The sequence below is a fragment of the Anopheles ziemanni genome, chromosome 3 (genome assembly GCF_943734765.1).
Source record: "Anopheles ziemanni chromosome 3, idAnoZiCoDA_A2_x.2, whole genome shotgun sequence".
NCBI lineage: Eukaryota > Metazoa > Arthropoda > Insecta > Diptera > Culicidae > Anopheles > Anopheles ziemanni.
In genome coordinates, this window is record NC_080706.1 from 90,673,203 (window position 1) to 90,691,331 (window position 18,129).

General features: G+C 48.1%; 1 protein-coding gene across 1 annotated transcript; it reads right to left on the reverse strand.

Moving 5' to 3' along the window:
- Positions 1-533: 533 nt before the first annotated feature.
- Positions 534-10,491, reverse strand: LOC131287229 (uncharacterized). Its single transcript, XM_058316262.1, has 8 exons — positions 10,401-10,491; positions 2,680-4,717; positions 2,375-2,615; positions 1,855-2,312; positions 1,653-1,788; positions 1,305-1,585; positions 1,132-1,223; positions 534-1,060 (listed from the first exon to the last, which is right to left on the reverse strand). The coding sequence occupies exons 1-8, from the start codon at positions 10,489-10,491 to the stop codon at positions 534-536; spliced, it is 3,864 nt and encodes a 1,287-aa protein (XP_058172245.1).
- Between the last annotated feature and the right edge of the window lie 7,638 nt (positions 10,492-18,129).

An 18,129-nucleotide genomic window follows, 5' to 3' on the forward strand; every position in this document is an offset into this window, starting at 1 on the left:
ATTGTCTTAACCAATCAACTGATAATAAACAAATTTATTGTTTATTTAATAAAAGATATTTCTTTCGATACACAACATTTATCTGTAGCAATTTAGATTCTTAGAATTCTTTATTAGAATATTAGAAGCCGCATCGACAAAATTATAACATTAAAAAGATTACAAATTTCGGTACGATTTCCATGCCGTGTCAGTCGGGAGTGCGCGAAAAACACCGGTAGTTAGACTTGTTTCAGTTTTGTTAAAAATCGGGGCAAAAATGAAATCCAATCAATGCACGTGCAAAGGTCAGTTGGTCCACGTGTTGTTCCAACTATTGGCAACGGTGAAATTGCGCACGAACGTGATCCACTCTGTGCGCGTGGAGTAGATTAATCTAATGTCAATTTAATTGATCGAATTTATTACCTAGTGGAAAACCGACGTGGAGGTCCGTCGATCCCTAATCAGCACCCTCCGTCCATTCCGTTAGTGGTCAAAAAGGCGTTACTACACAGTCTAAGTTGGTTAGAAACGTTCGTCATGTTCGCCCTCTAACGGCGATACTTTAACGTCGAGCCACTTCCGCCAGTGCGCGACGGATAGTGAGCGATCGAGTCCTTCATCCGCCGTGAGCTGGGCAGGGTAGTGGACGCGTACGGCGTGGCAGATCCGCCCGACTCCCGTGCCATGCTCGAGCGTCGCTGCTGGTCCGCGCTCGAACGGCGCGACTGCTCGAACGATGAACTTTTATCCGAATCCGGATCGTCCCGACCGGCGGACGAACGATGCTTGGGTCGGCTCAGTGTCGATTGGCTTCCTCCGGTCGATTGACGGCTTGCCGCACCGGAGCGTGGCAAGGTTGAGATCGGTTTCGCCTGATGCTGATCCTTATGGTAATCGATTTCGTAGCCCTCGCGTATGTTTTTCGGCTTCCAGGGTGCCAGCACCGATATCGACCGGGAAACGGTACGCGTCATCGGCTGCGGTTTCTTCGAGGAGGCGACCGAGTTGTTCAGTGACTCCCGGGAGTATGCCCGGCGTCTGGCGTTCGCTATTTGCGGGTGCGGAATGTCACCAACTGTGATGTAGAAGATATAATAGACAAGTTAGTAATTATTTCATGGAGTACTCCACCATCTCAAAAGTCACCTGTAGTGGCATGCAGAAAAACAACACTGCGTTGACTTTGTTGACTAGATTCACCTTCCGTTCCAGAGCTGTCCAGAATACGATCAATGTCCCTAGCAAAATGGAGAACCACATTAGAACATTTTCTTCATCTTCCATTGCGGACAAACTACCAACTCCTGAACTTGCCATACCTGTTCAAACTGTCCCGCCTTTCGAAGGCTCGCGCTGGCTTCGGCGGTCCCGTCGGTGGCTTCTTGTGCTCGCTCGTGCGGATACGGCTTCCTGGACGTTGCATCGGTGTCTGCGACCGTTCACCGTCTATCAGATCGATGCTGGCTTCCCGCGAGCGTTGCTGGTACGACTTTCTGGCCACACGTTCCGGAGTGTAGTCCCGTGCGGCGGACCGGTAACCCGATGGTGATCCCACTCGGTAGCTGGTGCTGCTTTGCTCTACCGAACGATAGTCTTTGCCCTGGGATTAGATGGAAGATATACAGATTAGGCCACAGATTTGTGTCATTTCCCTCCGGACAACTTACTCGTAGACTCAACTCATCCTCCTCGTCGAGATTGTGCAAAGACGACGAACGGTTTCGAGCAGTTTCGCGCATCTTCGGGGTAGCGTCCAGATCGTATGCACTGCGATATTTCTTTTCCGTTTTCGAGAGATTACTCCTGAGAAATAGGACAACGTTATTAGACTTTAAGAACAACAAGTTCCCATCAACAGTGCCTACTTACCGTGCCGATCTGTATGACGCCGCATTCTGATCACCATACTCCGTATCGGTGTCGCCAAAGAATCGCAAACTCTTCGCCTGCTTCGGTGGCGGCAACGTTTTCGTGTCCGTGGTCAGGTTAGGCTTCGAGCTGGATTTCTTGCGCGACAGACGATCAAACGACTTGAACCACTCGGCACGGGAGGAGGATGAGGCCACCTTCTGGCCTTCCTGTGGTGATGCCCGGGTAGTACCGTTATCAGCCGACAGCTTCGAGCTCTTGAACGAAAGGGATCGCTTAGCTGACGATGGACTCGATTTCGGGGTCGATAGGCGTCGCCTGGTAGCAATGTCCGGGACGCGTCCCGCATCAACACTGTCCGAGCGGAGACTTCCGACACGCGAGTGCTCCCGTTTTTCCTGCGAATCCGTTCCCATGCGGACCAGCTTCTTTCTGGTTGAACTGACAAACTGTTTCACCTGTTTGGAAAAGAAGCATTATAAGAGGTGTTTGTCTTGCATGAATCGAAATGGAAACAAACCTTCGCAAGACCTCCAGATTTTTTTTCTGCCTTCAGTGATGGCTTCAACGTGTCGCGAGTGTAGCTGCGGCTAATTGAAACGTCATCCAACCGTGGATCGTACCGGGATCCATCATCTATGCTTCGTTCACGATAGGCGTGTGCCTTTCTTGGCTTGCGCATGCAGCTATTCGTATGTGTCCGTTCCATCCGCAAGAAGTCTTCACAGGCACGGATATTCTTGGTCAACGTAAACTTGTTGCTGCGGAAGAAGAAGAAGGTATTACTTTTCCTTAACAAGACACCGTTGATGACTTTCCACTTACCCTGATATAAAGTCCTGATTAAACGAGTCCTTGCGAAAATCATTTTCTATCCCCGAGTCACCCTTATCGGTGGTGTAGCGTGTGAATGAGCTCTTCAGCGTTCCCTGTTCCTGTGGGACGTATCGATTGAATCGTTGGACTTCTGTCCGCCCGGTTGAACCCTCCCGATCGTACACCGTCCGGGAGCTCGTAACTGCTTCCACGTTTTCGCCCGGGTACTTGTACCGCTCGACATACTCCTCGGACACCGGTTTACCATCCCGGTTGACCACCGTCTTGGTGACGAACGTTTCGACGTAGCCACGTGAGTTCCTACGTCCTAGCGAGGGCTCCTGCGATGGTTCGCGGAAAGTTGGTGTCGGTGAAAGGGTACTCGGACGCACCGGAGACTCGCGGGAGTGATGATCCAACACGCGATCAACCGAACGTCGCTCGTTCGTAGTCGTACGATACTGACTGGTACGACTACTGGTCTTTGTGTGCCCACCGGATGTGAGCTGGATTGGCACTGGTACACTGCGCTCCGGAGACATGCGATCGAGTAGATCCCGCGAACCTATACGCGATCGGATGCGAGACTCCAGGATCTCGCGCCTTTGGCTCAACTCGTGGAACTCCGGCAGGTGCTCCTTGCCATCGGCCTGGCCACGGTAATGAACGCTGTAGCTCCCGGTGAAGCCCTTTTCGACCGGAGTCGAACGAATGTTCGGTGCAATGACGGGATCGTCGTCGGAATTGGTAAGAAACGACTTTGGAGAAGTGCGTTCGATTCTGGACGACGAGTTCTGGGTCTTCGAATGACTGGAGGACGATTGGACGTACGCGGACGACTTGTAACGCTGGTGCCGCGTGTAATCAATCCCAAGTCCTTCATCTTCATCGCTGTTGGTGAGGTGTCCTCGAAACACCTTTGTCGAGTGCGACGGATGGTCGGCTTCATCCAGACGGTACTTAGGCAACGGTGGACTAGGTCTCTGAGTGGTATCCATAAAACCGGTGGACGTCCGCACCTTACTCTCCGTGCTCGTGTTCCACATGCTGGTTCCTCCGATCTCTTCCTCCTCGGTCGATGGATAGTGATGGTTCCTCACGGTGTGCTTCGAGGTACTTCCCTCGTTCGATACAACCTGCGCGTACACGATCGGATCTCCGGGCCCACGGGTGTACGAAAATCCGCCACTAACAATCTGTGCCGGCGGTGGGGACGTATGCCGTTCGCTGGACAACCGCTTCACAATGTTCTCCACCGTGACGCCCTTCGTGAGGTGTGGCTTCTCGGGCGGGAGCTGCGAGCTGTGCAGCGCTTCCTGGGACTTTGAGGCTGTGTTGTTCGTTCGCAGCAGGGTGATCGTTTCCATAACGCTTGGTTTGGCCGCCGGAGGCTTTGTCGATGATCGCGGTTCCTCCGAAACTGCCCTCCCGCGACGTACGAACGCCGTCAACGGGTCGACCTGCGGTGGGTACTCCAACGGTGTTGCTGCCTCGATGATCGGCGTCAGTGGGTCATACTTCTTCGCCGAGCCGGATCGAAGCTCTCCCAGCTCCTGTGTGGCACGCCTAGGCACTCGTCGTTGCTTCACAAGAGGTCCACTGCCGTTGGTACCTTTGGTCGCGCTACCGACATCACTTTTACTCCGTCCAAGGGTACTCCGTGCTCCCGTGGGTACCTTATCACCTGCCACTGGTGACCCCTTTATGCCTGCATTCTCATCCACCTGTTGTGGCTTCCGGCCGAAGAGGTTCAGCAGACTTTTGGAAGGTTTCTTCGTCGCTGCGTCACTCGACGATCGAGCTACCTTTTTGGAGCGGGACTTCCTCGACGGTAGGGAATTGAACTTGGCCGAACCGAGATCGATTGGCTGCTGTTGTACTGGCGTGCTACTACTTCCACCTCCTCCCGTCCGGGCACGATCGATCTTGTCCGCCTGGGCAAGCACAAACTCGGCCTCACGCCGTAGCGCCTCCTGGGAAAGGTTTTCCGGTAGCTCCTTCCGGACCGTCCCGTTCGCCGGCGAACTGCGCGCCTCCGTTCGGGGTCCTGCAACGGAGGGGTAAAGAGCAAAAACCGGACCGGTACGATATAGCTAGGGTAGTGTTAGAACTAAGGCAGGGGCGTTGTTTGTGTCACCCTAAATGAGAAAGCGTTTCTACGAGAGGGAACTCAAAACACCGGAAGCGAAATGAAGTACATCTAGAACCATGGGGAAGAAAACACCTTAATGTACGAATCCATCAACCAAAACTAGTAAATAGACCCAAGCTTATTATATCAAATTATGTTTTGAAAATCTGTTTCATATTACAAACAATGGAACAATTCTTTTCGAGCTTTTTTACTGTTTTAAACATCACAAACTACAAACATTTGGTATTTCTGCTTCTTACTATAATTCTTCTCGTTTTTATAATGATGTTGATATTGTTTAATGTACTCTAATCATATTCCCGTACTTAAAAAGCACATTGACATAAAAGGAGTGTATAAGTGTGTAGCAAAACGATTATTTGTGTTCAAATCAGCTAAGTCAGAAGGCGAATTTTAATTCCTTCTCAATAATTTGGTAATGTATTCTGTCAACACCTTTTATAACACCTCCTTTTTATAGCTCGCATTTATGAGAAGCCACTGTGGGTTTTATTAATTTAGGAAATTTATGGGATTGTATTTTTCGCTCATTTGTAATGTCCACGAAAAAAGAAGCCAACAGGGGCGCGCATAAATTGGCATATAAGACAGTTAATCAATGTCAATAAATGCCACCGCCACAAAGCAACCCGTCCGACCGGATTAGGTTCAACAAAACCGTGCAGTGGCAGAGGTGTGTGCAACACAGCAACAGAAAAAAGGACAGTAATAATGCGGAAACCCGGTGATGCCGCCGATGAGCCGATGGTCTTTTTGTTACTTTTCTATTTATAGTTCGATCGATCGATTCTACTAATTACGAGGCAAAATTCGCGGCCAGTTCGCGTTGAGTGACACCGCTTCGGTACTTCCTGGAGCGCCCTACAAGACGACCTTGCTACCTTGAGTGTGCCTTTCACCGTCGGTGCGGCACTTGCACTTGCAAACACCACCACATCGCGAGAATGCAACAGCGTGCGGTCGAGATGAAGCGATCGAAAGGGAGAGCGAAGGACCGGGGAGGCACTTCAGTTTTCTTGAGACGCTGGAACTGGGGGAAGAAAAACACTACCCCCTTTCGGAGGAGCCCTTCTTTCGCGGGGTAGTTCACTCACGGCGTTGCATAAATTATACGAGCATGGCATGGCAGCCGTCACCCGAGTCGAGTCCGGCTCGAGAGGTCCATCAATGGAGGTTTTTGCGTACTCTCCACGGGTGCGAGAGTTGTTCTATCTATGCTATTATGCAAATGTTTCTTGCTGTCTTGCTGTACCTCTTTTTCACATGCAGGAAGGCTCATGATTTGCGTGAGCCATCGATTCGCTTTTGCACCACGATCGGTACTGGCAGAAGGTTTCAGCAACGCTGGGGCGCTTCTGATGCGCCAGCCTAAGGGTCTCTTAAGCTCTCGCGATAGAAAAACTCCAACCGCATCCTTTGCCGTGCACCAACTCACACTCCATACCCACCGAAACGCATGTTGCTCCGTCATAATCACACGGCCCATTTCGAACCGACGGACACTTCAGCTCCCCGGCACTTGACTCTAATTTACGACCGATGGTGTTGGTCAAATTTGTAAACATCATGTTGCCCCGGGAGTAAAAGAAAGAAAAGCATCACACACGATAAAAAATAAAGTAAACCAATCAACGTCCCAAGTGGAGGCTTCTCACTGGAGGACAGTTGGAGCTACCCCTCTGGTGTGCGTTTTACTTTTGTCTAGAAGAAAATGATTGTTTATTTATTTTTCACGCACAAAACCGACGTGTTTGTGTGTGTGGTCGAAATTGTTTCGTGACATGCAAGTTAAAAGTACGGAGGGTCACTTAAAACGTAACAAACTTGTCTTGGGCAGCTAGTGTATGCAAATTTGAACACTGTTCAACCACTGAAGGTCGAATCGATCAAGACGATATTTTAGAAGACTTATTTAAAAAGTAAAAATAAACAAAGGTAATTTGTAATTAATTTCTAAGGCATAAAACAATGTTGGCCCAATTATTTCCGATAAAACAATGCTAGGAACTGAAAACATAATTAAAAAGGAACAAAAAGAGACAAATGTTTAAAATAAAATCCTAAAATTGCAAAAAAATTGTGAAAAATCATTTTAAGACGTAACAAAAACACATTTTTATCAAACAAATAAAAAATGAGAGATGCTTAAAAAAATCAACACAATGGTCTGACACAGTTGAAAATTATGTGGTGGAATGAAATGCTTAACTTGATAGATTAGATAATAATAAATAGAACAGACAAGAGACTTAGAAGAACATCAATCTAAAACTAAAACTAAAAAATGGTAACTCAAATAATGAGGCAATAAAAATTGCATTGAAAAGTTTACAGTATTAAAATCTGCATCTAACACGTTATGAAAAATGTAAAAGCTAATACAAGTAAATTTAAATGTGTAAAGTGTACTCACTCGCAAACCGCGATACAAAGAAAGCGAGAGAAAAGAGAATCATTTTATTTGCCTATAAACGTTTATTTATCGTTTTAGGTAATCTATGCAACTACCGTCGACGTCGGCTAACCCCCGGATCGAGTAGTAAAGACACCATCGCCGCCACCAAAAGTCACCCAGGGGCGACACATGGCGAGTGCAAGACATCGTGAATGAGATGATTTGCAGCGTCTTCGATAGCCCTAACCACCGTCAGCGAAAACGGCCATAGAAAGCTCCATTCAGTTGGAGCCGCGTGCTCATTCCCGTTCAATTTGGCAGAAGCGCACCGGACCAAGGAGCGGGATTCCACGCGCCACGGCCTTAGGACGGCCTGCGTATAGCGTGTAATTTGCCACTGACAGGTACAAATGGAATCGGTGCGGGACTGATTGCAACTTTGTTGCAGGACGACACCCCGGGGTTGCTGGGCACGCACCTGGGTTTGCATCCACTTACTGCATCGGAAGGTTGAGAAGCCGATTACGCGCCGCTGGTTGACAAACTGAGCACGCTTAGGGCGGGTCAACTTGAAGTCATCCCTAATGGACTTTGGATGCGAGTCGAGCTGAAGGCGGCGCGCTACGGGAGAAGCCTGTCGGTTGTGTTCATATGTTTTATCGTGTGGGATGAAAGGCGAGCGAGCGCAAATTGCTTATTACAATATTTTAGATGAGCAAGTACGGCGGGTGCCCTTTTTCTGTTGTTTGGCTGCCACCTAGCGGATGTTTGGAATGTGTTCGGTGAGGAACAGGGGGTCCCAGGGTCGGCTTGGGAGCAACGCATTGGAAGTTGATTTTTCTCAGAAGAAGCTACTCCAACCTGTATGGAGTCTACAGCTTCACGGCAGCTCGGAATAATGAATGACTTCTTTAACGTCCAGCGACATCAGCCAACGCGAAATCGTGTCCAAACAACAACACATTCGTTGTTTCAACCAAAACATCAACGCCTGGTCAAGATCGGTATGTAGGTTTTGCAGCTTTAGCTCGCTCCTACGTCATTTCGCTTCAGAGTTTTGCACCACGACCTGACGTGAATGAAGCTGTTTGTTTAACGGTGCAAAATCGCGGAAGCCTGCGCACAACCTCAAAAGGTCACCCAAGAGGCGTCACGCCGGCACAAGCTGTCACAGAGCTCAGGCTCAGATAAACGCGTACAAAATGGCCACTTCTCGGGCGACAAAACTCTTTCAGTGTGGTGTCGCGTGAGCCTCCAAACACTCAACGCCAAAGCGAGCGATAATTAACTCGTTGCCCCAGGCCAGGGTCCGACAGGCGTGTGCAAATCTTCCCAAGGAAGTCGTCGCCATCAGCAACCACTCGTGCGTACCACAAAACCGTTCGCTCCGGAAGGCGAGCGAAGTTTTCGCGTAGGCCCCCGAATGACGGAGTTTCTTTCGGAAACACTTACGCCCACACCTGCTTCCGATGTTTTGCCTGTTGATCTCCATGCGCGCAAATGATCTTTTTGCTTGTTAGACGAAACTCCGGGTTTTTATTGAAACCCTACTGGCCATAAAAAAACGCGAAGTCCAAGGCCAAATATGCGCAGGTTCTGATCATGATGATCCAATTTTTTTCCTCTTTTTAGTTCCATTTCGCAAAGCTTTGAATAACAAGGGAAAAAAGTTGATTTGATGTGGCGCAACATGTAAAAGTATCGTAAAAAATCTATTCTTTGTCGCCCTCTTGTCTGGGCGCCTAAAAGGAGCCGATGGTGATTTAATTATCCATTAATTACGCCCGCACTGAACGCACTGCTTTGCATCTAGCGTTCATTGCCACATGCATACAAGAAAGCCATCGTAAGCACCTTCGAATTTATTATTCGTTGCCCTTATTTGTTTGCGTGTCTGATGAGATATTTGCATGTGGCATTCGTGTCAAAAATTGCTTTTAAAATTACATTTTTTTTAAGGTTTGCGCTTCATAGTCACTTATATGTATGAAGGACATTCGATAATTAGGGGTCTACAATATAAGGCATCTACTTTTTCTAACATATCGAATGCTCCGAATAGCTAATGGATAGCTCTTAAATTAGCTTACTTAGGCAGAACTTATAGAAAAGCCAAATACTTTAACAAGAACATCGGAAATCTGCGTGTTGAATTGATGCCAAACGGTTTTGTCATCAATCCAGCGCAGGCACCGGACGGCCCAGATGGTAACTTGTTCCCGCGAATCGGCTCGAAGACACCCACGCGTATTGTAATGGCATCGATGGTCAGATGGTTAGACATTTTGCTTCCAAGAAACACGTTTTAACGTAGGTGCCAAAGCCGCCATCAGTGACGCCACACAAAATTGAGTCGATTCGAAACTCCAACTTCCAAGTCGTCCAGATTTATGGTAGGAAATGTAATGCCACAGATACCATTTGCAAACCCAGCTGGTGGTAGGCTGGTGCTGCTGATAGCTTCAACAAACCAGGAAGCGACTCATCTCGTCGTGGGCATCGCAGCGATCTTCGGTTTGGTCTAGTTTCTGTACGCCCGCGTTCGAGAAATGGCGCTGGTCACGCAACGTAACGCGCAGCTAACACCTATCTGTCAACGTGCGGTCCGCGCACTGGATGACAGATCGGGTGTGTGTGGGCTCTGAAATGTAGTGTACTTCCGCAGCGTTGAGGGGAGTTCTGGGCGCGAGGTTGTGTAAGTTGATAAGTGTGTTATCATGTTGGTTACTGTTGACAGCCATCTGGAGGGATGGCGAGAGCGTTAGGCGTACGTGCAACGGTGCAATGCGCAACACAGATGATCGTGGATTGCGTTACGGTGCAATTAGTAGTGGGCTGATCTAGTCGATCTAGTTGCCATAGTGTCGCGACGGGTTCAGGGTTGAGTCATTGGGTGGGTTTTTTCCTTGGCACGACCATCGGAACTCCATAGCACACGTTTGGAGTTCGAGCCGCTGAGTCTTGGTTATTCGATGGAGACAGATAATGGAGAACCAACTCCTCGCAACAATAATTAACACGGTGAGGATAAAGCACATGTTTAGTGAAAGTTTGTGTGTGCAGGCGAATGGAAATCCAAGAGGAATGTATGAATCACAAAATCACCAGAAAATGCACAGATGAGAAACGAAACGAAAACAACACAGCGCAGAGAGAAAAATTCACAGGATTACCACTAACCGATCCGTTTGACATGCACGTCCCTATTGAAGGAAACCCGAGGCCCCGGCGATGCACCAGCCGCTACTGTTGTGGCCTCCACTTCTGTCATCTTCCCCCTTGGCCGGTGTTCGGGGCTACCGGGACTCTCCACACTCCACTCCGCAAGCTACCGTTCGGGAATCGCACGACGCATGTTCCAAACCAGAGATAGGCAAAGCTACCTCATCGAATGTATGCCATCACAAATTCTGGAAGTCTAAATAAGGGAACGGCCTAAAGGAACTACACGCAACGCGAGAGTGGTTCTATCAAACTGTATGAAGATGTAGACACTTTTGACTAGCCTAATTTTTTGGAGAGAGAAAGAGAGATGAAAGGAAACGATGGAAAGAAAACCGTGAAGTGAACAATGGTCGTGAAGAGTTGGTATAAGTGATCTCATTTTTCCCAAGCACATGCACTGAGTGAACACTAATGAAAATATTTAAAAAGTCTTGTGAATTGAGATGAAGAATGAAGAAGAACTAAATTTTGAGATCAAGATATTGGAGTGCGTTGCAATGGAATGTTAGAAAAGATACAAATCTTTGCAATTATGTATAATAAAATTTGATTAAAGTTAATCAGCAAGCTTTTATTACATTTTTGCATTACTTTAATTGTATCGTTACGTTTGGCTTATTTCAATAACAACCAAATGATCTTCATCAAACACGTCCAAAGGGTTCTACTTGTCTACATTGTTAGTTCTGAAATTCGAATGACATGTTTCATGCCGTGGTATCAATAAACCAGACCAGTTCGCATCCGATGCTGCCTATTTACAATGGAATGCAACAGTGTTTACGGTAGCGATCGTCGAGATTAACTTTAAACACGAGTAATAATGATTAATGATGTACTCGAAGCTCCGTTTCCGCGGTAATTCCCTCGTTCGGAAGAAGGAAGGAAGGCACTTTGCAGAATGCAGGAAAGGCACGATGGTCCGTTGCGTTGCGCTCAACTTAATTATCAGTGCACCCTCCGTTGCGATATATGCGAACAGCACGGAAGGCTAACTTACCGGGAGATAATTTGTACCGACGAAGATGGGTGCAGACGATCTTCAGGTGCGTTTCAGTCCGTCTGGTACGTCGATATCGGTCGCAAGTTCAAAGTCTGGAAAAAGAAGAAAGAAGATGGTCAGAATGGAGCGGTAGTTGCACATTCCAAGGAGCATTTCCGGGCGCTGGGTGTGACCTTCATCTTACGCGCGTGTAATCAACTCCTCGCGAAGGCATCTGCCACCCTGAAGGTCACACTGGACCGCAAGACCGGGCTCGTGTCGTAGATCATCTGCGGCAACGCACCAGGAAGAAACCGCTTCCGAAAGGGACCCTCTGATTAGCCTCGGCCTCAGAAATAGCCTTTCGGCGTACCATTGCCCTGCACAATGGCCCGATGGGGGTTTTGCTAGTTCTTACTTCTACGACACCGTGCGGAGGTCCCCCAGGCCGTGATTGAGGTGCAGGCCCGGAGTACTAACGACCCCCAAGGAGTCGTACGGCACGACGATCTACTCGCGCAATCTGTGCACCAAGTAGGAGCACCGAGTCCGTGTGACGCGTCCGCTAAAAGGAGGTTGCCTTCGGTTGCCTTTTAAGGATTTGCGCTCAATGAGCTCAACTCCGATCAACTGCTTGGACCCTCCGGCTAAGGGGAAGGCAGCCGATCGGGAGATACGGGCGGACCGGACTACGGGCCGAGACGTTCCTCGATGACCTGATGATGGCGGAATCTCATGGCGGTGCGAGACATTGCGAAAATGGACCGAGTCGATGGGCAAACGCGATGGATGGTAGCGCTTTTTGGTCAGTGTTGTGCCGTTCGCAAGTTGGTCAGTGGACGCGTGAGTTTATTTTAAGACCACTCGAACACTGGCGAGGAGTTACACTGCCACCGATGTTTGTATTTTTTTCCTCAGGTGAGTCAGAGAGTTCTTCCTCGGTAGTGTCATCATCGATTTCTGTTGTTTTGTTTTAAAAACATTTGCAAGAGAAGGAAATATTATGGAAGTTGTCTGTACATTTCTTAATTCCTTTATCGACTAATTTATGTCAACTTTAAGTTGATTTAATGAACTTTTAAAATTTGTTGATCCATTTCAAATTCGGCATAATTTTTCGGTTGACACTGATGAGGTTGACCTGCTGAGAAGCCGTCGACGTATGTGGTCACAAACTTTCCTCAGCAAGATTTCTCGCATTTGAATTTCCTTTCGCGAAAGTGGGTTTTGCAAATTCCGTTACCCTACCTCCTACCCCGCCACCATCATGGGAATGATTTTCGGAATGAATTAAACAACCCCGCACGGTATTTATGGGTTGGGCGGAAGTGATCATGAATTTCAAGCGCCCGATTCAATCATACGTCATTTGCATTTTGTGCGCTCCGTTGGGGACATCGCGTCATCATTAGGGTGGTTTGTCCCCCCCAGACCCTGCCACCCGGGCTCGGTGGCTCGATAATGGACAATTCGATAGGTTGGAGCTGAAGCTACAGCTACGGCTCAAAAGCTTGTTTTGTCAACAACCGCCTCTCTTTGGGTGGCGAACCTCCGTCGATTCCCCGACTCCTTCGACGGTTCTTTGGATGTTCATGGTCAACGTCTCCCTCCAAAACGGGGAGTTTATACCATCCGTTGGACGGATTTACAAACCCCGGAACAGGGGGAGAGAAAACTTAGTGCAAACAAAATGGATACCAAGCCGAGCTTCTAGTTCGGAACTAGGCCAGTAGGGGGCTACCATACCCCGGCACGTGTAGACTGGACACACGCGTGGGAAAAGGTCACCGTCGGCATAAAACTGGGAAGTAAAACCCGAACTAGAACAAGACGTCTGTCAAGAGGGCGAAAAGGAAAAGACTCCGAACGCCCAGGTACGGAAGTATGAAGTCATCGGATATTAGCCGCACAGAATGCGTAAGAACCAGCGGGAGGACGGTGGTGTGGTACGGCTGCAAACAAAAATGCAAACACGTATCCGGAGCAGATCGTGTGGGTCTGCCTGTTCAAGAGGGGGAAAGAAATAGGGCAGAATAGCGCAGCAACAACCTCGAGCACCGGGCGAGCTAGTCTGTGGCTCGAAATGGACCGTTTAGTGCGTAGGTCGCCATTCTCGTGTCCGGGGAAATGGGCATCCGGGGAACGAAACCACAGAAAACCACCGCTAAATGTCCCTCCTTGGGATACTTGAGTAGAATCTTCGAGAGTTCCTTCGGTGGGAGGAGGTGTTCCGGTGGGGACGAACTCGATAAATAAATTATTCCATTTCTGTAACGCATTGCGCCTGCCAGGGCGGGTAACTTTGGGGGTTTGGAAATGGTATAATTTAGCCAAGCAAACGACGAATAGCTATAGGACTCCAACTCCGCAACGTGACGATTAACATGGCGTGACTTGGATCGTCTGTTTGTTGGCCAACGCAAAAATATGTAGACTATTTACCTGAGCCTCCACTTCCAAGAAATTCCGACTTTAAGACGCCCAAGGAGACCCGACTTCCCTGCCGTGATTGATCCCCCACGAAGCCATATGGAGAGATCAACGAACGTCTGACAGGGAAGCATCCTCACTATCGTTACCGTAATGTTTTAAGACTCGTTGCCGCATTGCCGACAAACACCCCCGAACACCCGCACGGTGTTAATGGACATGATGGTGATGATTGCATGTTTTGCAGCCCAACTTGGCCCAGTCAATGTCAATGGCAGCGCGTGCCATAAGAAGGGGTCTTTCAACTGAAACGGCCGTGCGTACCGAAAACGCGACCTCTAGACGACGCGGCGCACCGACTTCCTGGGCCGGCCTTATATGGGCAGAATGGCGCAGCTAGGAAGAGCTTGATCTACCGAGTGACCATCTGGATGGCCGCCCTCGGATCGAGGGGTTCCAATGTCATGGCCACTTGAAGAGATGAACCCTCATCGTCTGGATCTCTGGCGCCTCGATATCCAAGCATATTTTAATGAGTCTTTATGGTCAGGGAAACATTTATGATCACCAATACTTGCAGGTTATTGATCCTATTCGAGAATTCAGTTGATAATATGTTGCAGGGAATTAAGAATTTGTCTACTACCTAACATTGCTTAATAGGTCGTTACAGTAAGACAGTTATCACCTGATTTAATGGGCAACTTTATAGTTGCAGATTATTGATCCTCAGAGAAAAATCGTTTCATAAGATGTTCTAACAACAGGAGAATTAAAAATCTGCCTACTGCGTTCGGTAGAACACCAGATCAATAAACGTCGGCGCAATGCCTGCTACGATCGGAAGTGCAGGCTCTCTGCCGGCATTTGCTAAACCGTCAGGCCGTGCCTTTCCACTGGCCGGGTCCCGGAACCCGAACGACCTTCGCTCGCGAGATTCTTGCCGCGCCACCACCGGTTCGGGCTTTAATTATTCCGGTTTGTTGTTCGACGACGTTTCTGCAGCAAAAGGCTGTAGTTTTTCGTGAACGAACTCAGTCCGGCGGTGGGAGAATTCCTCTGGCTGTCGAAATGCCTTTCCCTTCCAACGGTGGAGCCGTGCTTGGAGCGTGTAGACACTGGAGCCACCGAGAACCCACACACAACAAAACACGTTACGACCCTCGACGTCGACTTGGTTTAGTGCAGTGCGTTGACTCGATTCAGGATGCTTGTGTTTTGCATGTGCGAAAGTTTACTTCTCCCATTTTTTGTGTCTTTTTGTGATCCTCTGGTCCTACTCCCTTTCGGATGATTTGATTGTTTTGAACGCTTTCGAAACGAAACGGTCTGCACAAACCGCGCGGAAGTTCATCCCCAAAAATCTTCGTATAGACGAAAACCATAACATTCATATTCATCCTTTTTTTTTTCGATTTCATCCAATTTCGTATGTTTATTTTTTTGCCACTCGAAGAATTTCCTACCTTGTTAAAGATTAGCCCCAAAGTGGCTTCTTCTTTGCCGACACACACACACTCACACACGACCGCGCGCACGGGAAAGTATGGTAAATTGCGAAAATATGCTAATTGTGTGCTGATTAGGATCGATTTCGTTTGGGCCTCTGGCAATTAATGGGCTTCGTTCGATCTCGCGCCCCAAGCGATTATCGGGCACGCGGACATTCATAAGCTGCCGAAAATCGAACCGGTTGGGATTTTTGTTGTTGTATGTTGCGAATTTTCTACACAGAAGAGGAATGCCATAAAGAGCCTGACGTCCATCGTGTGTATGGGGGATGATATTTTGATAAAACATGAGACCATTTTAACAGATTTGTTCCCCTAAAGCTCGGGAGTAGCCCGGTCTCCCTTTCTTTTTAATCGTTAGAACATTTCCTTAAGCCATTTTTGTTTCGCCTATGTTTTGCCGGGTGTCGACAGGTCGGGCGCATTAGCGAATGATAAAGCGGGCGCCTAATTTGCGTCGATTTTTTTCTCCTCCTTCGGAGAAGGCGTGTGTGAGTGTTTTGAAAGCCTTTCATTTGGTCTGCCACCTCTTAGGGTTTATCTGGCCTCTCTGGCTTTCTTTCAGTACTTTGTAGAATTTTAACGAGCGATTAACAAATGACCAAATTCGCTTGATGTTGGGCGCATTTATTTGGCTGGAGTTTTTATATCTTTTATTTCCCAAATTTACGACTTTCTTCGAAGGAATATTGCTTCGAGGTGGATGAGTTACATTTTTAACCGATCGTCGGATTTATGATGATGAAAAATTTCACTCAAACCATAAAATTACCTTAATCCGATTAGCCGGGTCCTGAGGGTTGTTGATGCGATCTTAATGAAACTATTAAAAACATCGTTCCATCATGAACCGTAGCAGGACATGTTTGGATTGGGTCGTTATCGATATGCAAATGATAACAAATTACTTTGCGAACGCTGATTTCCACACTGACGTTCTTTCAAAACTGGATTCATTTATCGTTGTCAATTTTTGCAAAATATCTTTCTTCTTGACTGACTTCTTTACATGACTGACATCGCAGAATTCCGATTATCGTTGGTTCAATTTCTTTTCAGCTGCTTTCGAAGCACATGTGAGATGTGCTTCCAAAATTCTAACCTTTCAGTCTTCTCCGGCCTCAAATGGACCCCAACACAAACCGAATAACATTTATTGCCTGCCCAGGTGTTCAACATTGGCTCTCAGCAGTAGGGGTTTGGGTTTTCCTGCGTTACAACCACCCCGTCCTAAATGCTACCAGAACCAGACACCATACGATCGTCCACACGATCGTCCGGCCGTCCGAGACGTCGAGCCGGTTTTTCCTTTCGAACGATGTTTAAACCTGAATTCACGAATAAAATGTCGCGCCTGCAGCCTGCGCCTTGCGCCCAGATCGAAACGTCCCAACGTTCCAGGAGTCCCAAACACCGTGCCGTTGCCGATCCGAAAGATATCGGAAAGGCCCCCTCAAGGACGACCGTGTTCGAGCGCCGATAACAAAACAACCGACCGCGAGAGGTACGGTGTTTTGCAACGCGTTTTTAGCGCGTGATCGCCCGAGATTGCAGAAAGGCTTCCACAACCTGTTTGCTCGACAAAGGCCGCCTTCATTTTCTCCCCCGTTTTTTTTTCTCACCCTTAAAAACCGTTTATTTCTTTCGGCCGCAAAAGGCGGAGGTTCGTAATCCTTCGGTTAGTAATCGATTGAACCGGTTCTTTCGGTGAACTTTTCTGTTACTGTGGGAGTGTGTGTGTTTCAGTGCTACTGTGATCTGCATCTGTCACTAAATGCCCCCGAATGTGGTTTTTGCTATGAAGAGACACACAAAGTCGAGATCGATTTCGATGTCGAGGGAAGTCCTCCAAAAATATAATCCTAGTTTATGTGGCAATCACTACTTTTAACACCTTCGTCCACGTTGGAAGACGGGGTATTAGGTCCATCTGATAGATGAAAATGCCACACAGAGCGCCCAAAGAAGCCAAAATACGGCTACGTCAAATAAAAAGCGACTTTTGACATTCAGCCAAAAAGGGAGAATTCTGAACGATAATGTTGTGATTTTTACGATTTTCGATAACATTCCTTTCGGTTCCGAGTTATTTGACCCCAGATCATTAAAAATTGGCATGTACAAGCTCCATCTGACGGACAAACTCTCACCGCGGCTCGTTTGCCGGAGCGCGGATAAGAAAATTCCTCCTTCAAAGCGAGCCTTTCGAAACGGTTGCTTCAATGTTGCTGGCTCAATTATGCTGCAACGCCGCCGTTGACACTTCGAAGGCGGGCGGGCGGGCGGTTAACGGGAGTTGGCTGCTCATGAATTATGCAAATTTTTCGCACCTCCGACCGACCGAAAAATCGAGCCGACACCGACAGCCACTCATGCCAATGCCGCCAATTGTCCATTTCGGCTCATTTAAATCTAAATAGGTCTCGTGTGTATATTGCAGTTTCTTTCTTTTCCCCGCATTTTCGCCGTGTTTCGTTGGGTGTTTCTTTTGAAGAGAAGCTTCCTCCCTACCGAGGAACCTCATATCTTGCCGGTACCGACTAAAAACCACCGTCCATTCAACTGCCAATTCGGTGACCTCATTGGGTTCGCGCAATGTGTACGAGACCCAGACCCGGCAGAACTCCCCCTTGGCAGGGAGTTTTGGAGGTGAAAAATTTAGCACCACACTGTCACAAAGGTGTTGTCACGACCGTAATGTTCCGCAACAAAGGCCAACCCTGCCGAACGTCGATAAGGGACGCCATGGCGAATTTCAACC

Coding starts and splice junctions, on each gene's coding strand:
- LOC131287229 (XM_058316262.1), bottom strand. CDS start 10,491: ATGACAGAAGTGGAGGCCACAACAGTAGCGGCTGGTGCATCGCCGGGG. Junction 2,313..2,374: donor AATCTGGAGGTCTTGCGAAG/GTTTGTTTCCAT, acceptor TTTTCCAAACAG/GTGAAACAGTTTGTCAGTTC. Junction 1,224..1,304: donor AGGCGGGACAGTTTGAACAG/GTATGGCAAGTT, acceptor CCATTTTGCTAG/GGACATTGATCGTATTCTGG.